This window comes from Hipposideros armiger, unplaced genomic scaffold (genome assembly GCF_001890085.2).
Source record: "Hipposideros armiger isolate ML-2016 unplaced genomic scaffold, ASM189008v1 scaffold_258, whole genome shotgun sequence".
Taxonomy (NCBI): Eukaryota; Metazoa; Chordata; class Mammalia; order Chiroptera; family Hipposideridae; genus Hipposideros; species Hipposideros armiger.
The window spans coordinates 2000209-2023368 of record NW_017731608.1 but is presented as its reverse complement, the minus strand read 5'-3'; the positions used below and the strand labels follow the sequence as shown (position 1 = coordinate 2023368).

The 23160-nt window shown below is 42.8% G+C and overlaps 1 protein-coding gene across 1 annotated transcript in view; it reads left to right on the top strand.

Moving 5' to 3' along the window:
* Positions 1 to 13746: 13746 nt before the first annotated feature.
* The window catches only part of NUP160 (nucleoporin 160), a 45185-nt gene continuing 35771 nt past the window's right edge, over positions 13747 to 23160 (top strand). The window contains exons 1-6 of the mRNA XM_019656490.1: positions 13747 to 13895; positions 14166 to 14277; positions 19859 to 20069; positions 20373 to 20595; positions 21890 to 21968; positions 22493 to 22607. Of these exons, the coding sequence (XP_019512035.1) occupies positions 13796 to 13895; positions 14166 to 14277; positions 19859 to 20069; positions 20373 to 20595; positions 21890 to 21968; positions 22493 to 22607 (840 nt within the window). The 5' untranslated portion in view covers positions 13747 to 13795. The remainder of the gene's footprint in view (positions 13896 to 14165; positions 14278 to 19858; positions 20070 to 20372; positions 20596 to 21889; positions 21969 to 22492; positions 22608 to 23160) is intronic.

Sequence of the window (23160 nt, the reverse complement as noted above, 5' to 3'; positions counted from 1 at the left end):
AGAAGAGAAAGGGTAAGGATGGGAATGGAAGCTCAGAAACAGTCAAATAGTAATCATCAAAGATTGAAAATCCCTGAAAAGGAAAGATCATGATATAGAAGTCAACTATGCCATTGTAGCATGAAAGCAATGTGTAACCAATGACCATGGCTGTTTCCCAAAAAAAAAAAAAAAAAAAAAAAGATAAAGCATTTTTTTCCAACTTCTTTTTTGTAGATTAATGACTTAGTCTCCAGTATGGTAATTCAACATCATTTAGAATTAAGACAAATGCTTCTGTATATAAGCAGTTTACTAGTAAATATTTAATTTCTTTAATGAAAAGATTTTCAAAAGTAGATGTTACCAAACTGAGAAATTGAAACAAAATTTTAAGACTTTCAAAACTGTATGTTACTAAAAATAACATTGACCCTTGATATTTGTCTGAGGAATCCTCTGGAGAGAAAAGGATTTCATCCATTGGAGATAAATGGGGCCAACTCATCTGCAGTCTTTGGTTTAATTAGCTAAACTCTTCCAGATGGAGAACATTCAAAGCAAAGGAATATTTCTGAGCCCCCTGGAATTGTTAATAAGCATAACAATATGTTACATGTTAAAGAAAATATATGTCTTTTATCTTTGCCTTTAAAGGGAAAACGAGGAAGTACTTGGTAGCATTATGATTTTCAGTTTGATTGTTAGAAAAGAAATGCTCTAATTTTATTCCATATTGAACAAACATTGAGCATTTGCTTTGTTTCTGTGCTAAGCATTGAGGGGACAAATAAGACAAGACCGCTGTCCTTATGGAAACCACAATTTAACTAGGGGTCACATTCCAGTGTCTGGCACATAGTAGCAGCTGGATAGCTATTTGTTGAATAAGCAAGTGAATGATATAGACACTAGAGTAAGAAATTGCATTAATGAAGTTCTGAACAAGTTACTGTGTTCAGAGGGGAGTGTGCAGGCCTCAAGCTGTCCAAGAAAGCTTCACAAGGAAGTTTGTCAGGTTAGGAGCATAGAAGACTTCCAAACACAGAAGCTAGCAAGGGTAAAGGCATGGAGAGGAATATCATGTCTTTAGGCAACAGCTAGCAATTTGGTGTGGCTAGAGCATAATGTGTATATAGAATGTACCTGGAAGGCACTGAGACCACAAAGATGGGTTGGGGCTCATTTGAAGAGGACCCTGACAGCCTAAGTTTAGACTTGATCCTCTAGTACAGGGGTCGGCAAACTTTTGAGATGGAAGAGCCAATCCTGTCCCTCACAACAATTATTTAAAAATTATTCGAGAGCCATAAAACAAATGAAATCACCATTATGTGAATAATATCCTTTAAATTTTTTATAAATGAAACTATGATAGTTTTATTTTCATTTTCAATTTTACTTCAGAGCCACATGTATGTACCCAAAGAGCCGCATGTGGCTCGCGAGCCACAGTTTGCCATCCCCTGCTTTAGTATATATTGGCATTTTAGAAAGACTTCGAAACACAGTAAAAAGTAAGCACAGAAAGGGAGGAGTAAAAGACACCTAAGGTTAAGTGTCCCGTTTGTGACTAGCATGAGGATGGACCCTCTACATATTTATATTAAATCTCATTTAACCCTTACAATACTAGCAGTGGGTATATATATTGTCCTCATTTTCCGAGGGGGAAACTCAGAGAGGTTAAGCGACTTTTTCCAGGTCACACAGCTAATAAAAAGATGGCACTAGGATTTGAAACCAGGGTCCTAAAATTCTCACTGGAAACTAAAAATACCACTAGACTCAAACGGCTTCATATTAGGAAAAATATACAGTGGGAATTTGGAGAAAGTTCGTGAATATAAAGAAAGACACACACGTAAGACACCAGGAAAGAAAAGCATGACTATACCAAAGGATATTTACAGTAAGGGAGATACAGCACAGGAAGTGGGAAGATAATCATTGAAAAACCACAACATATGTTTTTAAAATGCAAGACCCCAGAGAGGAGAAAGCAAACGATACAATAATGCCATTCACTCTGGCATCCTGTGCGTTTGGTTTTGCTCTTTACTCTTTTTTTTTTTAACTTTAAACAATTTGTTATGAGAGTAACAAAGATACAGCTCATGATCTTGCAACTCTAATGCTGCGAATCAGAACCAGGTGGTGTCTAGTGTACCCTATTTCCTAGAAACTGCCCAGTTTTGAGGACAACACCCTCTGTGCACCACACGAGATTTCAGTTCCTTCACAGATCCTAACACACGGCTAAATGATGCGGTTGCTGGGCATTGTGACGGAACGTCTGTTTTCCTTGCTCGAGAATCTTTTTTATTTTTTTTAAAGATTTTTATTGGGGAATTGGGGAGATGGGAACAGCGCTGGGGAATTGGGGAGATGGGAACAGCGCTGGGGAATTGGGGAAGGGGAACAGAGAAGTTGCTGTCGTTTTGGTCTTCAGTCTAGTTGTGGAGGACGTTGCTTCACTGGCCCAAGTTGGCACCATCATTGCGCTCTTCCCGGGCGAGGCAGATGAGTCGCTGGCTTCTGGAGGGCCGCTCACTGCGGCTGCTGGCCGCTTACGCTGGCTGCTGGCCGCTTACGCTGGCTGCTGGCTACACACGGTAGCCCGTGGCAACTCACTGCCACAGGGGCTGCAGCCTATGCCGTCGCCTGCGACTCAGGGCAGCCCAGCTCCAGGTTGAGCTGTTGTTCAGCATCTTAGCTGTGGAGGGCAGTGTCACTGGCCCTCATATGTGGGATCCGAACCGGGGCCCTCTGGCATCCCAAGCCAGTTTTTAACCATCACGCCACTCAGCCGGCCCGAGAATCTTTTTGAAAGTGAAAACTTCTCTCCATTTTTATGGTAATTTTTTCTGAGTTCAAAAGTAGTTCATTTTTATTGTGAAAATTTTGAACAAGGGAGAAAATAAAAATCCCCTATGATCCTTCCACCCAGCAATGCCCAAAGGCCGCTGTTAGCATGATGGCAATATTCTTGTAGTTCTTTTTACACACACACACACACACACACACGCACACGCACACATACACACACACACACACACTTTATAGAAAACAGGTTATATAGAAGCTGTTTTTTAATCTATTTTATTCACTGGATATATCTTTAGCATTTTTCCATATCACCAAATATTTATGATGACTGCTAGTATTCCGTCATATGGTATACATTAATTTGTTTAATCGACTCCTTTTCATCCAACAAATTCTATTCATTGAACACCTACTATGTGTCATAACTGTGCTTGGTACTGGGTGCACAGTGGGAAGTGAAACGGGCAGAGTCCCTGCCCTCAAAGCATCCACATTCCTATTCCTGACCTGTGCCTTATCTGAGACCTTTCATTCTGAAAAACTAGCACGGCGCAACCTGGCTAACACTACCTGTGCTGTGTGATTCAGCTTAACATCACTGGTGATAAGTCATGCAGACAGTTTGTACCCCTGAGATGATGTCACAAGAATAGCACCTTACCTCTGGGTCTTCCTGCCAAGAACCAAGAACCCCAGTCTAATCATGATTTTTTTAAAAATCAAACAATCCAAAATCGAGAGACATTTTACGAAACACCTGGCCAGTGCTCCTCCAAACTAAGGTCACCAAAAACAAGGATATTCTGAGAAACTGTCCACATCTTGAGGAACCTAGGGAGCCATGACAACTAAATGTAATGTGGTGTTCTGGCTACAATTAGAATCCTGGAACAGAAAAAGGACATAAGTAAAAAGAAAAAGAAAAAAAAAAGTTAGGACATATGAGCAAAGTATGGATTTTAGTTAATAATAATGTATCACTATTGGTTCATTAGATGTGATATATATATGGTACTAAATATAAGTTATTAACAATGAATGAAATGAGGAGGGAGGGCAGATGGAGTGTATGGGAGCTCTCTGTACTGTCTTTGTAGTTTCTCTGTAAATTTAAAACTATCCTAAAATTAAAAGTTTATTTAAAACACACACACACACACACACACACACACACTCACACAAAATACTGTGATAGTCATCTGTATACTTTGAAGCCCATCTCTGATTATCTCAAGATAAAGCCCCAAGAGTGAAATTACTGAGTCAAAGTAAATACACGTTTTTATTTACCAGAGATGATTTTTAAAGTGTTATGTATAGATGTTTTGCAGACTTTTTAAAGATGTTTCAGCCTTATGCCTTTCTCTCAGCATTGTCCTAGTTGTGGATTCCTGGCGCTGGAAGGAAACCTAAGAGATCATGAAACCCAACTGTCTGGTTCTACAGATGAGGAGACGAAGGCCCAGAGAAGTGAAGTGACTTGCCCAAAGTCAAGTGTCTAGTTAACAGTGGGAAGGAGAGCCCACATCTCATCGACTCTAATCCCTGCTAGGCCATCCCTGGGTGTGTCCAAATGCACCAAAATGTTCTGACTCATGGTGGAACCAGTGATCAACCAGGCCCAGTGTCATTCTGTTCTTCTGCAGGTAAAATAAGGGTTTGCTTCTTCTTAGACATGGTTGCTAGGAGCTAAAAGCACTTTTCAGTAACGTTTTTAAAAATGGGTTAGACACAACTAACCGAATTACTTGACTAAACCCCTGGACAAATCAAATCAATTTTCCTTTATGAGCTATTGCTTCCCAATCAGAAAAACCATAATTCCATTGCTCCCTCCTCAGTCTTCTGACAGGGACCTTGTAGAAATTAAGTAGCGACTGCAGATAAGTCTGCAGAAGCCTTGGAAAGAAATGTCATTTAAGGAGAAGGCATTTGGACGAGAACAAAGGGCACATTTTCTATTTAGTGGTCTGTCCTATCCCAAGAAAGTTCATTTCCTTGCCTGCACAGTCTCTAGACAAGAAAAAATCCCAGACTTAGCATGGGTAAGGAAGAAGAAGGCGACGGAAAGGAAGGGAGAGAATTGTTAGACTTCTTGGCTGGAGATCAGAAACAAATCGTTCTCGAGCCTGGCATTGTCGGGGGCCAGCGTCAGGAGCAGCCCGAGAAGGCGGACGAGGAACATTACCGCTCTGACTTGGCTCCACAAACCGTTACTCAACAGAAACTGGTGCGTAAGCAGGATCCTGGAGGATGCAAGAGAAATATAAACAATCAATGGGTGCGGACCTGTGGTTGCCTATAGAAGCTTTGCCAGGCCCCAGATTGCAGGCGGACATTTTGACTTATTGAATTTCCAGACATTCTTGCAAGATTTGGGCGATGACAAAGGCAAGCTAAAACAAAACTACTGTCTGGGATTTAGAAAAGCATTGACCTTTGACCTCAAACTGGAGCCTCTAATCAGAGCCCTCACCCTTATTCAGGTCAATGAGCATCTTTGCTCTGCAATATGGAAATGACTTATTTTATTTGCCTATGAAAACATCTGTCAGCACCTGCAGGCAAAATGAGGAAGGGCTCATACTTCTAAAAACTCTTCCTATTTTTATGAGTTGAACCTTTTTACCCTTTGAAGGAGTAGAACAACTAGAGAAAGATGTTAGAGAACTTTCAGAAGCAGATGAAAGGAGCAAAGAATTAAACAGATGGCAATAATCTCCCAATTGCAATTTATCACCATTATCATTGTGCAGAGGAAGACGCAAGGATGGGGGCAGGTGGATTTGCAGCCTGCGGTCGAGCAGCAACAAAAGAAGTGACAGCCCCGAGGTTTTAAGAAAGGACAGAATGAGAAGGGAGCCTCTGAAATGGGTGCAACTTCATACGAGTTTAGATCTAAATGAGAATCTATACTTAAAAAGCTGAATCTCTAGCTTCTTAATTGTGTTGTGTGCTGTTACATGAAAAGGCAGGTCTGCGGGCGGCCGGTTGGCTCAGTTGGTTAGAGCGCAGGCTCATAACATGAAGGTTGCCAGTTCGATCCCCACATGGGCCGCTGAGTTGCACCCTCCACAACTAGATTGAAGACAATTACTTGACTTGGAGCTGATGGGTCCTGTTCCCTTATTTAAAAAAAAGTAATCTCCATTTAAAAGGAAGGAAGGAAGGAAGGAAGGAAGGAAGGAAGGAAGGAAGGAAGGAAGGAAGAAAACGCAGCTCTGGACTCTATACACGCAAATAAAGCTCTTTACTAGATCAGCTTTGCTCTTGGTCTTTAAGGTTAATATTAATTGCATGTTACTGAGATGATTTAACTGTCCCTGTTAAGCCTACCAACATATCTGGTTCTTTGTTGATGCCTCCAATTCCACCATTGGAGTTCCATTCCCTTGAACTTTATGGTAAATCAATTGTATATCACACGCTAGTTCCAGTCACCTGATAGCAACTTCACTGTGTTTAAAACGGCATTGAGGTAGGAAAAGACAGGCCCTACCCCAGCTGATGAGCAAGAAAGGGCAGAGTGGTGATGTCTGTGGGTTAAGGCAACGTGTGCACAGTACCCATACCTCTGGGAAGGGCACCTTGCTAAGCTTTAAATCATCAGCACCTCAGTGTGAATTCATGTCAGATCACTTCCAATCAAACCACAGCTGGTTTTGATATATTTTTAGAACCAAAACTCAGGACATACGGTTCAAGCAAGGATTTTCTTTTTTTACTGATTTTGTTAATTAAATTATGTGCAAGGTCTTACAAGGATAGAAAAATAACATTTAATGAATCACAACATATTGAAATTTATGGTAACTATTACATCAAAGGTGGAAAAAAAATCCAGGGCGTGTGTCCCCAAGGATAAGTCCAAAGCACAGAAACGTCAGGTCTGAGTGGGAACCCTGGTCTGTCAGTGGCCATCAGGGGGCCCTGATGTCTGAGGTGGTTTCCTCAGCGGGGAGGAAGAATAATAAAAAGGGAAGTGAGAAGTCAACGACATACTTCACTTATTCCACAATTTTGCTTTTTAAAGAATCTTCTCAGAGGTGGCCAGTTAGCTCAGTTGGTTAGGGCGCAATGCTCACAACACCAAGGTTGCCAGTTCGATCCCCACATGGGCCACTGAGATGCGTTCTCCACAGCTAGATTGAAACAACTACTCAACTTGGAGCTGATGGGTCCTGGAAAAACACACTGTTCCCCAATTAAAAAAAAAATGCAGGACTCTGCTCTGGGGGTTTTCCTGGGGACAATTTCAAAATTCTAGACAACATGTGAGGGCAATTATTTACTACCTACAGTGCCATCCTGGCTTCCCCAGGAGTTTCCAACCTTGCAGGTATGGCTACTTTCTTCCGACAAGGTCTCATAGGCCCACACATGTTAAGGCTCTCTATACTGAGGTCAGGTCAACCTTTTCGAAATATTTTCAACAATTTACAAAGTTTGATGTGAGATAAAACTCTTACACCAAATCTACAATGAGAATTTATTAAGCACTTTAAGCACTGAGTTGTAATAAAAGACTTTTCTGTAAATCTAAACTCTTCCACAAGAAAGGAAAAGCATCCTCCAAGATGACCCCGCCTTCTCAACCACTCCTCAGCCCAGTTCGCTCCATGCTTTTAAGACTTTTTGCCTGGAATGCCCTTTCTCCTTTTTGTACACATCTCTCTTATAATAATTATCATATTGTACTGGTGTCTATATTTCTCTTTTGTCTCACTATTAAACTGGGAGAACCTCAAAAGCAGAGAGGGTGAAAACTGGATTCTGTCCCCAAATATTTTATGAACACCTAAGCAGTGCTAGTCACAGTGCCAGGAACCAGGGATACAGCGGAAAACAAAGCAGACAAGACCCCTGGTTGCATGAGCTCCTGTTCTGGGGGATCTTTCTAACCCCAGTGCCAGGCACATAGTAGGCGTGCCATCAAGACTGAAAGAATAAATGAAGCTCCCACCAGGAATTTGAAATTTAGTCGCTCTGGTTAATACAGCAGCACGCAGGGGAAAGGCCATATAAAAACTCTACAGAAATAGAAAATCTTAAGTCATCTGCATTGTGGTTGTATCCCAAGTCATTTCGGCACCACTAACAGCAGTTATTCAAAGTAACTGTCCGAGGGGCAGGAGACAACAGTCCTAGAACCCCAAAGAAAATAGATTATGTAAAAAGTGTGCAATGTGAAATATTAATTTCAATTAAAGAAATTATCACCTAAAGATTTGTATAAATGTAAAGTATGACTACTGACTTCTTACGATGCTAATTGAATTCACTGTGTCTAGAATATGGATGTCAAGTCCAAAGAAGGCTTTGTAGCCAGAAAAACACTGTGCACTACTATATATATTTAACATAGGGTGAAAATGATAATAAAGCAGTGCTTCCCAAAATATTTTCCCATAGAACAATGGTCCAGTGAGTTGTTCTGAAAAAGAGTACAAAGGGTCTGGAAAACACATCATACAGAAACCTTCTTGAAGCTTCACAAAGCATAACATCATATTAATATCTCTGAGAAGTTCTGCAGGAAAGACTATGTTTAACTTTCTTCATCATCATTTCCCATACTTAATTAAACTATGAATTCTTCTCTCAGGGAATAGCTATTAAGTTAGTTTAGGGAAATCTGCTTTAAAGTTCATTTTACAATATTGTTCACTTATACATACCCGCTAGTGGTGGTCTGGCAAACCAAGACATTCACAGAATATAGTGTCAAGCGATAAAAAAATATAGTTCTTATGAAAGTATCTGTAAATGAAACTTGCTGCACAAACAGTAACCTTGGTAACAATCTGCATTTTGTTTCTAAATGAAGTCACCACCTAACCACTAGATGGCAATAGGATTCCATTTATGTTACAACCATACCACCCAGCATAGTAATAGTAATTCTGAGTTTTCTCAGAATGCATATATGCGTTTATTCATTCATTTAGTCATTCCTTTAGAGTGTTTGAACTTCTTAGAACTTTTAACTTCTGAGAACTTAGATGGATGTTGAAGACAAGAAAAGGAATGAGACAGCTCACTGTCAAAAATTGTAATTCTTGGATTCCTAGGGAACTATAAGATGTCCCATCAATTTTATAACCTGTTCTTAAAAATAAAAAAGAAAGATGACTACATTAAACATTCACACTGATTGCATGACTCGGGGAAGACACGCCTGTCCTGGGAGCTTCTGGGGTAGGTTCAGATCAGAGCCTGGAAATGAAGGAGACGAAGGCAAAGATCCAGACTGTCTCTGGGTTTTAGGCCACAGACCCCAGAGCTTTAGTGCCAGAAGAGAGCTTGAAGATCAGTATGCACAGCACCCTCTCCTGAGAAACTGAGGCACAGAGATGTTGGGGGCTTGCCAATTGACGAGAGATTAGTTGAGTCAGGACTGGAACTTGAACCCAAGTCTTCTAATGCGCTGCTGATGTTCTTTCCAATACTTCATCATCAATTTTAGAATAGATCCTCCTCTAAACTCTTTTCCTTTCCAAATTCTTTACCCCTGCTGGTTCCCATCCTTAGACAAGATGTCGTGCGTGTGTGTGTGTGTGTGTGTGTGTGTGTGTGTGTGTGTGTGTGTGTGCTGTTGGATTCCACAGGAAACAGACTCTGAGGCATAGATTTGCATAGGAGGCTTACTGGAGGCATATTGGAGAGATTTACAGGAGGTATATTGGTGCTCTCAGGAACAGCACCTTAAAGGAACTAAGGGAGGCAGGACTGGGCAGAGAGGTTGAGGCCTCAGCCTATCCTACACAGTGCTCTGGAGCTGAGATGGTCAGTCCCTCAGAGTTCTAGATCAACGCTAGGTGGCAGGACCTTCAGACTTTCCACACTGAACCCTCACTGGATGCAGGGGGTATAACTATAGGCAAGATAGTTCCCTTCAGTTAAGAGCAAAAATCAGTGGGTTAAAATCAAGGTATTGGCAGGATCCCACTCCTTTCTGGAGGCTGTAGGGGAGAATCCGTTTCTGTGCGTTTTCCAGCTTCTAAGGGGGCTAACCACATTCCTTGCTTGTAGCCTCCTTCTTCATCTTAAACACCAGAAATGTCGCATCTTGACCTTTCTTGTGTCCTCACATCTCTCTTCCTGAGGGAAAGGTCTCTCCTTTGAAGGACTGTATGAGTAGTTAAGGCCCACCTGCATGATCCGGGCTTCTTTCTCCAGCTCTACCTCCTTAACCTTACTCACGTGTACCAAGTCCCTTTGCCATGGAAGTAACGTTCGCAGGTTCCAGGGATCAGAATGTAGACATCTTTGTGAGGCCATTATTCTGCCTACCATAGTCTGAATTAAACATTTTTGGCAAGAATACTTCCTATGTTCACAGCAGCATTATTCACAGTAGCCAAAAAGAGGAAACAACCCAAATATCCGGCAGCTAATGAATGGATAAATACAGTGTTGTACACCCATACAATGGACTATTGTTCAGCCATGAAAAGGAATGAAGTGCTGATTCATGCCATAACATAGATGAACCTTGAAACCATCATGCTACGTGAAAGAAGTCGGACTCAAATGCACACATATGTATGATTCCATTTATATGAAATGTCCAGAATAGACAAATCTATAAAAACATAAGGGAGAGTAATGGTTCCAAGGGCTGAGGAGGGGGAAATGAGCAGTGTCTGCTAATGGGTGTGGGATTTCTTTTTGGACTGATAAAAATGTCCCAGAATTGATTGTAGTGATGGTGAAACAACTATGTGAATAAACGAAATGCAATCATTAAATTGTGCACTTTAGAGAGGAGAATTTTACAGCATATGAATAATACCTTAACAAAGTTGTTTAAAAATGCCTTACAGATGATGCTATATTGTTCACTTTGTATCACACCAGGAGGCACTTTATATCTGGTTGTCCTTAGTAATGAGAATCGCTAAGGTTAAACTCTGGGGTAAGGTGGTGACAACTGATGAAAATATATATATTTTTTAGATTTTATTGGGGAATTGGGGGAGGGAAACAGTGTTGGGGAAGGGGAACAGACAAGTTGCTGTCCTTTTGTTCTTCAGTCTAGTTATGGAGGACGTCACTTCACTGGCTCATGTTGGTATTATCATTGCGCTCTTCCCGGCTGAGGCAGTCGCTCACTGGCCATTGGACGGCCGCTCACGGCACCTTATGGCAGCTCACGTCACCTGCTGGCCCGCTCCACCGCAGCTTACGCCGTCGCCGGCGACTCACAGCAGCCCAGCTCCAGGTTGAGCTGTTGTTCAGCATCTTAGCTGTAGAGGGCAGTGTCACTGGCCCTCATATGTAGGATCCGAACCGGGGCCCTGCTGCTCGGAGCTGGCATCCCAAGCCAAGCCAACTCAACCAACGCACCACTGGGCTGGCCTTGGAAACTATATTTTTAACAAGTACTTCAGAAAAGTTATCTACCTTACAGGAATAATACTACCTTATAAGAATGTTACGGGGATGAAATTAAAATGTGATATATTTAGTAAATCATAAATATGGTAGGTAGAAAAAGCCCCTACCCCCACCCCGGAAGAAAAATGTTCACATCCTGATTCCTGAAATCTATAAATGTGTTATCTTTACATAGTAAAAAGAACTTTGCGCATGTGATTAAATTTAAGGATCTAGAGATGGGGAAATTACTTTGTATTATCTGGGTGAAATCTCAGAAGCTTGAAATCCTGACTCAGGAAAAATGTTTTAAACAGTAGTTCTGTTCAACATTGCAGTATTTTCATTCAGCAACATTAGAAAGAACATTTACCAATATTGATTGTTCCTACAAGGAAATACAATTCAGCTTTCTCACATTCCAAAGACCTGCTCCTCTTCTACCATTCCCACCTAGTTAATGGCATCTACCATTCACCCAGTTGTCAAGACAAACAGGAGTCCTCCTAGATGACGAGGCCTTCTCTCTTACTTTCATGCTCACGCACCAGTTCCAACTGATTTTACCTCCTAAATATTCCTTCAAATTTACTCTCATCTTCTCCATGCCACTCGGGACCTCAACTTTTGTCTGGACCATTCTTTCCTCAAATATTTACTAAATATTTGCCTCTTATGAGCCAGGCATGATTCTTGGCGTGTGGAATCTAATAGAGGGGTAGGGGATGAGAATATAAAGCAGGGAGGCAATTTAGGAGGCTATTACAATAATCCAGGTGAGCTGTTGGTAGCTTAGACACAGGGTGATGGATGGCACTGATCTAAGGTAAGAGAGAAAGAGGACTCAACAATCTCCAAGGATTTTGCCTTGGGCACTGGAAAGATGCCAGAGGCTGAGATGCAAGAAATAGTGTTGGGGGAGAGACCATGATTGCCTATATCAATATGTAGGCAAAATATATATATATATATATATATATATATATATATATATATATATATATACAGTCAGATATATAAGCCTGGAGTTCAGGCAGGCAAAAGATTTGGACTGGAGATATACATTTGGAAATCATCTAGTATTTAAAACCAGAAGACTGGATAAGATCAAGGGAATGTGTAGACAGGACCAAGAAGTGGGCTCTGGGGCACTCCAACATTAAAAGGTAAAAGGGATGCAACTAGCAAAGGAATTTGAAGAGGAACAGTCAGTAAAATGGGAGGAAATCAAGAGAGTGTGGTATCCTGGAAGCCATGTGAAGAAAGTGTTTCCAGGAGGAAGGAGCTATCAATTGAGCAAATGCTGCAGGTGGTCAAGTAAGTTTAGGAATGAGAGTTCAGTATTAGATATAGTACTTGGATTTCATTGCTGACCTTAAGAAAGGCCTGGAAAAGGCTGGTTTAAGACAGAATAGAGAAAAATTAGATAGAATGCTCTTGATTTTTGCTGTAAAGGTGGGGAGAGACTCCAACCGAGTAGATAGTAGCTGGAAAGTGGAGATCAAACGAGGGCTTTTTGTGATGGAAGGAGAAATCACAAGTTTGTGTGATCGGAGAAACAACTCAATAAAGAGCGAAAACTGAAGATGTAGGAGACAGTTGCTGGAATGACGTCCTTGGGCAAGTGGTCTAGGGAAGAAGTAGAAAGTTATCCTTCCATAAGCTCAGGGACACTTCAGTTTATAGTAATAGGAAGGGAAGGCAGAATATGTGGGTACAGATGCTGCTGGTAGGTAGGGAGAGGTGGTAGTAGGGGAAACTTTTATTTACATCATTTTTCTAAATGCAGAAGCAAGCTGAGAGTGAGGATGGGGGGAGGTGTTGCACGTTAGAGGAGCTAAGAAATACTCATCTAGGACAGTAAGTGGACAAGGAATATACAGTGTTTGCGGGGCAGCAGTATGGGCCCGCTCAAGGTTCAGAGTCATGCTGGAGGTAGAGGCAGGTATGCAAGTGAGCAGCATTTAGGTCATCTCAGCAGATTGCAGCATCAACATTTAATTGAACCCATTATGTTTCATTATACAAGAATACAGGAACACAGTCTCCTGGAAAAATTCCAACGCAAAACAAAAGGCCCCTCTGCCCTTCACTCCCCCTCACCCGATCCCACGTGTCACGGAAAGGTGAAAAAAAGGAGACCCGGCCTAGATTCACAGAGAAGACACCCAGACTCAGGAAGAGGGGACCGCAAACTCGGGATCCAGCAGAGGGCGCCACGGCCTCCCGGACAACATCCTCCAGGGAGGTTCAGCCGGCCGCCCGCGCCGTCGTTTTTAAAATGGAACCCGGCACCGCCCCCCGCCCTGAGGCCGCCGGGAAAAAGGCTCCGCCCCCCACCCCCACCCCGAGGGGTGTCCTGGCGGGCCACGCGAAGATTCCGCAGAGAGAGTCGGCTCCCCCTGCCCCTTTCTCTTCTGGCTTCCTCCCTGCCAACCATTCCTCTCCAGGTACTCGAAGGGAGCCCGAAAAACGGGGTTGGAGCTGCCATTCGCCTTCCCAGGTTCTCCAACAGTCCGCGCCTCCGCCTGCCCCGCCCCCGGAAGTGACGGCAGCCACTGGGTTCTGCTGGTGTCCCGTCGGGCCTCGCGGCGGCGGCGGCGGGAAGATGGCGGCGGCGGGAGCCCTGGAACGGAGCTTCATAGAGCTCAGCGGTGCTGAGCGCGAAAGGCCGAGGCACTTTCGGGAATTTACAGTTTGTGGCGTTGGTACGGAAGCAGCCAAAGAGGGCGCGATCCGATCCTTCCTCTCGGGCTCCTCCCATGGGTCCCTAAATCTCTGATCCCCAGTTCATCCTCCTAAGTCCACATGCCTATAGCCCCGGGATCTGAGCTTCCTTAGTGTCCCATTTTTTCTTTCTCTTCTTTCCCTTTTCTTTGTATGGATTGTCAGTCCGTCATCCCCTGCTTCCTCGGCGTCCTCAGCCCCTGTCATCCCCAGAGAACCATGTGTGCAGGCTGACCACTCTCCTTTTGCAGGGACTTCAAATGCCTTGACCGGAACCGTCAAATACAGTGAGACCGCTGGAGGCTTCTACTATGTGGAAAGTGGCAAATTGTTCTCTGTCACCAGAAACAGGTTCATTCATTGGTAAGTGCTGCCTGCGTTCGCCAAACCCCGCGGGAAGGTCGAGTTGTTCGGTGTCTTGAATATTCGTGGCTGTTTGTAAAGGCTGTTCCGCTGTTCTCCGAAGCAGTAATTGACAGGAAGAGAAAGACTGTTTTCTGATCGTATCTGAATCAGGAGAAAATTAAGGAGACCAGAGTTCTAGGAGAGGTGCCCTCCCAGGGCAGTACTAAAAGCAGAGGAAATGTAGCTTAGGGATAGAGCCCCAAAGATAAATTTTAAGCATCAATCCGTTATGTTTTTATAGTGCTTTACAACTTACTGCGTTCTGCAAACATGTTTGAGCTTTTACAGGTCAGGCACTGTGCTAGGTGTGCTAGGGATTAAGTGATGAACAAAAACCACCGCCATTTTCATTATGCAAGATGTTGTAGCAGTGTTAGATGTGGACCCACCTTTCATGGGGCTGTTTAAAGAAGGAAAAAGATATTAAACCTAACGACCACAACATAGGTATAGTAATATAAATGTTTCATACTTGCCTCAGAGGAATAGTGTAGGGGCTAGGAGAGGCTAATGGGAGGACCGAATTTTATTGGTGGGGCTGGGAAGGCCTTTAAGGAAGTCATATTTAACCTGAGATCTGAATGGTTAGCCAGGCAGAGATTTGGGGGAGAGAGCAGTTCAGCAAGTGGGATCAACATATGCCAAGTCCATGAGGTGGAAAGAACTTGACAGGTTTGAGGATCTAATTGAAGGTCTGTGGCTTAAGTGCGACAAGCAAAACAAAGTGATGTGCAAGATGCTGAGACCGGGGAGGTAGACAAGACCATTATGAAGGACCATCGGGTCCTTTTTAAGGATTTTGGATTTTATCCTAAGTACACTGAAGAATTATTGAAGGGTTTTGAAGGGATACTAACATGATCAGAATTATATTTAAAAATCAGCTACTTTGTGGAAAGTGGATTTGGGTTAAATGTATGTAATACAAAAGAACAATTTGCTTTTATGATGGCCCAAGTAAGAGATGCTGGTTGCGAGAATGGCTTGGAAAAGAAATATGGATGGATTTCACGTACATTCAGAAGGTAGATTCACTAGGAGATGGTGATAGATTGACTATGGAGTGGGGGGGGTTAAGGGAAAAGGAGGGAGCAAGGACAACTCTCTGGTTTCTAGTGTGACTAACCAGATACATAGGGCAGAGGGGCTGCCATTTACTGAGATATAGAAGAGGGGTTTTGAGAGATTTGAATAATCCTTTTAGATGTACGAAATGTGAAGTATTTTCACCAGCCCTTTGACAATGTTAAGTAAGTGTTGAAATTTACAGTTCTGAGGCTCAGAAGAAAGACCTGTGTTAGAGATACAAATCTCATTTAGGTAAGAGATATTTTTGAGTTCTTAATATGGTACAGTTAATGTTTAGAGACTGGCGATATGACAGGGAACAAAGCAGTCAAAGTCCTAGCTCTCTTGGAGGGAGACAGGCAATAAACAACAATAACCAAAAAAAAACAACTAGATGTAGTTTGTCAGGTGGAATAGAGAACAGGGAAGCAGGGTAAGAGGGAAGGGCAATGCCTGTGGGAGCTAGTATTTTATATAGGGTAGTTGGGCAAGACCCAGTGATATGGTGACATTTGAGCAGAGGAAGTAAGGATATTTGGGTGACGAGAATTTCAATTAGAGTCTTTCAAGAACAACAAAAGCGCAAAGAACCTTAAGACAGGAGCTTGTGTGCTGTATTCAAAGAATGACAAGGGTACATGAGTCTGCAGATGAGTGAACAAAGGGTAGAGTAATCAGAAAGGTAGCCAAGGAGGGCCGGCCGAGTGGCTCAGTTAGTTAAGAGCTTGCTCAAGAGTGTGAGCTCTGAGCAACAGGGACGCCGGTTCGATTCCCGGCCCGAGCTGAGATGCCAACAGGTGGCAGGATGGCTCAGCTAAAAAAAAAAAAAGTGTAACGTATCCAAGGACCAGGTCAAGGCTTTGTCAGTTATTTTAAGGCCATGACTTTTAGTAAGATGGCAAGAAGGCATTTGAGAGTTTTAAGTGAAAGAATGGCATGATCTAAGTTGTGTTTTTAAAGGATTGCTGTGGCTATGGGTTGAGAACAGAGTGTAGCTAGAAAAGGGTGGGAATAGGGAGATCATTTAAGAAGTTGGTGCCACAATCCAGACAAGAGATGATGGTGGCTTAGACCAGGGTGGCATTGGTAGAGGCAGTGAGAAATGTTCTGATTGTGGATATGCTTTGAAGGGGGATTTGTTAGAGTTTACCATTGGCTCAAATGTAGGGTATACAGAAAGAGCAGAGTCAAGGGAGATCTCCAGATTTCTCGGGTCAGCAACTGGAAATTATAGAGATGCCATTAACTGAACTGGAAAGGAGTACAGGTGAAGCAGGTGTTTTTGCTTCTGTTTTTCAGGTGTGCTGGGCCAGGAATTCTATTTTGGACAGGTTTCAATTGAGATCCCTGTTAAGATACCCAAGTGAAAGTGTTGAGGCAGAGGTTAGGAGTTCAGTGGAGATGCTGGGCTGAAGATACAGATTTGGGAATTGTTGGCATTAGATGGCATTTAAAGCTGTTATACTGAATGAAGTCACGTAGAGAATGAGAATAAATCAGGGTTTGGAGGGGTTGCATTTGGAGGCAGATAAGTCTTTGTTGTGGGGACTGTCCTATACATTGTAGTATGTTGAGCAGCATCCCTGGCATCTACCCACTACACACCAGTAGTGCACGCACACGCACGTGTGCACACGCACATTCAGGTGTGACAAGCAAAAATCCAGATACTGCTATATGTCCTTGGGGAGTGAGGCAGAATGGCCCCCAGTTGAGAACCACCGTGTAGATGAGGGAAGAGAAGAGGCCTGAGGACTGAACCCTGGGGCACTCCAATATTTAGGCAGAAGAGGATCCAATAAAGGAGACCAAGTAGGACTAGCTAGTAAGGTAAGAGTTGAACAAAAAGAGTGGTGCCAGCAACTAAGGGAGCTATTTCAAGGTGGAGGAGACTGAAAAACTGCTAAATGCTACATATAAGTCAGAGAAATGAAAATTGGTCTTGCACCATGGAGGTCACTGGTGACCTTGTCAAGAACTGCTCCAGTAGTGCCCAAGTGGAGTGGGTTTGGGGGTAGAGAGGGGGTTGTGAGTGTAGAACAACTCTCTCAAGGAGCATTGCTATAAGGGAAACAGCGAAATGGTAGCAGGAAGGCAATGGAGGCTATAGGGGAAATACAGTATGTTTATATGCTGTCAAGGGTAACTAGTAGAGGAGAAGAATTGAAGAAACTGAGAAAGTGAGGCATTAGAAAACACATCGATGTTGAAATCATTCAGAATTATAGCAGGAGAAGTGAGAGGAAGCCAGGAGCTGAAGTCTTCAAGCAGTGAGAGAGATCTGTAGATCACTGCTGTGAGGACGGTAGCAGGTGGTATCTGATTGCACTTCAGAGCTGAGTGGTTTGGGCCAGGAGGGCGGAACAGTGACCTAGAGAGGCAATGGGAAGCAAGTGGGCTATCTGCGCCCTACCCTGAGGCCCCACTACAAGGAGCATGGTAGAGACAGCTACCACCGTTAGAGAGGGCTCTGGGGAATAATGTTCTCTGGGAAGATCTAGACCCCAACTTAAACCATGAGGCAGGAAGGTGAAGTGATTGTTCAGAGATGAGGGTGAAGATTCAGAAAATTGTGCTGATGACGCCACACCATGAGTTAGTTACCAGAAGCACAGCAGCTCTAGGGACTCATCAGAGCTCCAGTGGTGCTCCAGGGTTTTGCAAGTAGATAAGATGTGCTTTGGGAGAATGTGTACAGTGAGCAGAGAAGATGACCCAGGATTGAGGTTTGAGAACTAATATGTAGGGGTCAAGTCAAGGAGAAGAAGAGGGAGTGCCCGGAAATATGGGTGTAGAACCAGGAGAGGGTAGTATGGAAGTCAAGAGAAGAGACTTTTATGGTCAAGTATGTGAATTGCTGCAAAGAGGACAAGTAAGAAAAGGAATGAAGAAGAGTCCTTTGGAACTGGTCTGGTGACTTTGGTAAGAGGGTATGAGAGAGGTGAGACAGCTTAGCCATGGAGATGATTGGAGAAAATGTGCTAGCTAGATGGGGGCCAGAATGGGGTGATGGAAAGGGACAGGCCTGGGAAGAGCATATTTGAATGTTAATGGAAGGTTCTCCAAGGAGAGATGGATGCAAGAGGGCTATACTTGAGAAAGTCAGAGATTGGCCTTTAAGTGCTGGAAGGAGGCCTGCTCTTTGGAGGAGGATGTGGGTAATATGGTAGATGAGGTGATGGGAAGTTAGGGCATTCCCAGCTTGGTGCTTTCTGTGGTTCCAGAGCTACCCCATGGCAGAGTTGCACCTGAGGAAGAGTCTGCCCTGCATTGTAGCAGGAAGAAGTAACAGAAGTAATGGAAGGGGAAATACCCATGTTTATTGAGGACACTGTAGTTTGGGGCTGGAGTTATGTTTGTGGCGGCCACATTCCACCACACATAATGGGGTGGGGTGGCATTAATTTTCATTATAGTGGAGTTTAATTGCATTGAATATTGTTCTAAATAATGGACTATCAAGTTTGGAAATGCATCCACTCAACAGAGTAAAAAAATAAGATTTGAATTTTATATTATGCTGAGTTTTGTAAATCTATATAATGTGGTGGTTTGGAATGTAAAAATTGGTCTGAACATGTTTATCCAAAATTTTCAAATTGGGAGAGTTCACCTGGAAACTGTTTCCATATACGAGGTTGCACAATCAAGTTCGCGAACTCAGCCTAGTAAAAGTGCTACACACCTCATTGCTGAATATCACTACGGTCACCTTCGAAGTACTCCCCTTAGGAAGCTATGCACTAACGCCAACACCTAGTCCACCCTTCAAAGCAATTTTTTTCTTTTTAAATATCTTTTTTTTTTTTTTTAAATTAGGGAACAGTGTGTTTTTTCCAGGACCCATCAGCTCCAAGTCAAGTAGTTGTTTCAATTTGTTGTGGAGGGCACAACTCCATGGCCCATGTTGGGACTGAACCGGCAACCTTGGTGTTATGAGCACTGCGCTCTAACCAACTGAGCTAACCGGCCGCCCCATTGAAAGCAATTTTGTAACTCTTTCTCTGGAATGGCCATCAGAGCTGTCGTCGTATTACCCTTGATGTCCTGAATGTCATCAAAATGTCTTCCTTTCAGTATTTCCTTGGGGTAAAGAAAGAAGTCACTGGGGACCAGATCAGGTGAGTAGGGAGGGTGTTCCAATGCAGTTATTTGTTTACTGGCTAAAAACTCCCTCACAGACAGTGCCGTATGAGCTGGCACATTGTCATGATGCAAGAGCCATGAATTGTTGGTCATCTAACTTTTTCACTCAGCCTTTTCAGCACTTCCATATAGTAAACTTGGTTAACTGTTTGTCCAGTGGGTACAAATTCATAATGAATAATCCCTCTGATATCAAAAAAGGTTAGCAACATCGTTGCAACAAGTTCGTGAACTTAATTGTCAGACCTCGTATTTCAGTGCAACGATCAGCAAGAAAATCATAAACTTTTAAAACAAATGTCGTTTTGGTTTTTGTTTTTAACAGGAAGACCTCCGGAGATACACTGGAGCTGGTGGAAGAGTCACTGGATATAAATCTGCTGAATAATGCAGTTCGCCTCAAATTCCAAAATTGCAGCCTCTTACCTGGAGGAGTTCATGTCTCTGAGACTGACACTCATGTGATAATCTTGATAGTAACCAATCAAACAGTGCACAGGTTGCTTTTACCACACCCTTCCCGGATGTATAGGAGTGTAAGTTGGTTAAGTCCTTTATTTCCTAGATTCCTCTGGCTCGCACACGTGAGTACTGGAGGATAGCCTTTGGAATTGAAGGAGGTTTGGATTCCTTGTTAGCCCTGACCACGCACGCTTTAACAGATACTGTTGAAATGATCAGACATGTTGTAAGTTGAAGAAATAGTTTTCATTAAAAAGAATAGCTTTCTTTTTAAGCTAGATAAGTTTTTCCTTTAAAAGCTTTGGTAGCAGTTGAGGAGCTGTGCAAAATTCAGTTTATCCTGATTTAACCGATCTTTCTTTTTAATTCCTTCACAGGATTTGGTAGTTGAAAGTCAGATGCAGTCAATATTCACTGACATTGGAAACGTTGATTTCAGGGATCCCTGCAACTATCAGTTAATTCCAGCCGTCCCTGGACTCCCCCCTAATTGTACTGCCTCAGCAGCCTGGCTTAGCAATGATGGGGAGGCCTTGTTTGCACTACCATCTGCTGCTGGGGGAGTCTTCGTTCTGAAACTACCTCCTTACAACATACCTGGTAAGAATGGGAACTGAGCCTGGGTTTAACTTCAAACAAGGAAGGTTGGCATTAAAACAAACCTTAGAAGTCCAAAACCATCATCCAACACGGGAATTGCTTCTCTGCCACCCCTGAAATGGTCATTCAGTACCGCTTACCTAAGGCGTCCCTAATGCTTTACTGTTTTTATCCCGAGGGCCAGATTTTATAGAGTGGATGAGGAACTGTAGAGCTCCTTGGAGTATGGGAAAACAGATAACTAACTCTAAGATAGCCTTTTCTGAGGCCTCTAGTAGAGATGTGTTGACTAATTGCCTACCTTCAGGTTAAGGTACTGTAAGTAAATTAAATTCATTGAAACCAGGAAGTTAGGTGGTTTACTCTGCTCCAAGTCACTACTGCCTCTTGCCTGGGTTATTACATTCGCTTCCTAAATATCTCCCCAGATCTGTCTTTACCCCCTACATACAAACGTCTCAGGCAGACTGAAACACTTCAAACCTAAGTTGAATCGTGTCAGTAAACTGCACAAAGCCCTCGAATGCGGGTGATTCTTCATCTCATCTGAATAAACCCAGAGTCCTTCATGTTGGTGGACAGGGAGGCCCCTCACCTCACCTCAGCTTCCCTGCACCAGCCACCTGCCTTCACGCAATTCCTTGAACATACCAGGCACACCTTCCTCAGGACTTCTGTCTGGGATGGTGTGTCCCTAGCCACCGGCCTGGCTCCTCTCAGCTCCTTTAGGTCTTCACTCAGTGTCCCCTTAGTGAGGCCTTTCCTGACCACCGTTTTCAACATTGCACACACACCTGACCCTAGCAGTCACTGTACCCTTTCCATGTTTTATTTTTCTCTTATTACTACTCTTCTAGTCAATTTGTTAACTGTCTTGCTTCTCCCACCTCCCAATGGAATGTAAGTTCCATGCGGACAGGAGTTTTTTATTTTGTTCGCTGCTCCATCTCCAGCACCTAGCACTCGTGGACACATGAAAGGTACCCAGTGATTCTTTTGGAAAGAATAAAGTGTTTTCTTCTGAGCAATATGATTTACTACTTACAAATGGAAGAATTTTCCCCTTGGGATCTAAAAGTGCTATTTTATTGATCCAGTAACAGTTCGAAATATTTTAGGTGTGATATATCTGTGGAAAGGTACATATATCTTAAGACTTCCTTAAATGGAACTGTAGAAGCCTGTCATCTGTTACAAAGACCTTGTTCATGATTGCATCCTTCTTGCCTTTGGGTTTCGCTAAGTAGCCTCAGGAGGTGTATTGGATATCATTGGTCTGTTTTCAATCTTACAGGGATGGTGTCAGTTGTGGAACTGAAACAGAGCTCAGTAATGCAACGATTGCTTACAGGCTGGATGCCAACAGCTATCAGGTGAGTGGTGTCTGGCAGGTTACTCAAAGGGCCTAAGAATTTAATCTTTTTGCATGGTTCAGCACCTGTTAATGCTTCCAGTCTTACTCCAAGGCAGATAAAGAGTGTACTGGAAGAAGAGTCTGCACAACACCACATCCCACCTGAGGAGAGCCATATTCCAGAGCCCACTTCATTTGGGGTTGGCCATCTTGACCACAGAGAGTAGCTTACTGAGTATATGTCCTCCCAATCTCCAGTTCAGCACCCTGCCCTGACTTACCGAATCAATTTTGTGTGATATTACAAGTACATTTTTGATGGTTAGAGCAGTATTCCATTGTCGTGTAGAGCCTTTTAAGATTTATCACAGCAATTGGTTATAAGTCCAATAGAAAGTGTAGTGATCTTACACCAACATATAAACACTTGCTCCTTCTGTTGATGAAGCATGTGCATTTATACTTTTATGTCTTAAATTGCAAACTCTAGCAATCAGACGATTTGTAACAGTCAAACTCTCAAACTTGGCCTTATGTTTTTAGAGGGGATCAGGGGCCTTCAGACCGTCCACTCAGCCTGGCGGTGCATTGTGTCGAGCACCACGCCTTCATCTTCGCCCTGTGCCAGGACCATAAACTCCGAATGTGGTCGTACAAGGTAAATGCTGCATTTATAGTTACTGTAAGTTAAAACAGGATTGTGGCTTGTAAGAGAGCTGAAGTAAAACTGGGATTCTCAGATCACTTAGTTTGAAAATTATAGGCCATTTCCAGATTCAGACAGTTTCATTTGGTCTTTATTTTTTATATATTTCTCCCCTAACTTTTTGTCATTTTATTTTGAAAATTATGAGTCCTATAGAAGAGTTGAAATAATAGTACAGAGTATACCCTTCACTTAAGAGGAACAGATAGGCTTTTGAAATGCAAGTTGGTATAAGATTTTAGGATTCACAAACAAAACAGCTGATAATTTTATCTATCAGACTAAGAGATAATTTCATCTTAGCCCTCCAAAAGAAACCTAGGGTCCTGCAGCAGATAAACTAGGTAACGTGCTAGGTATAATGGATGTGTGTCTTTTTTTTTTTCCTTTTTAAGATTTTAATTGGGGAGTTTTGGGAAGGGGAACAAAGAAGTTGCTGTCGTTTTGTTCTTCAGTCTAGTTGTGGAGGACGTTGCCTCACTGGCCCAAGTTGGCACCATCATTG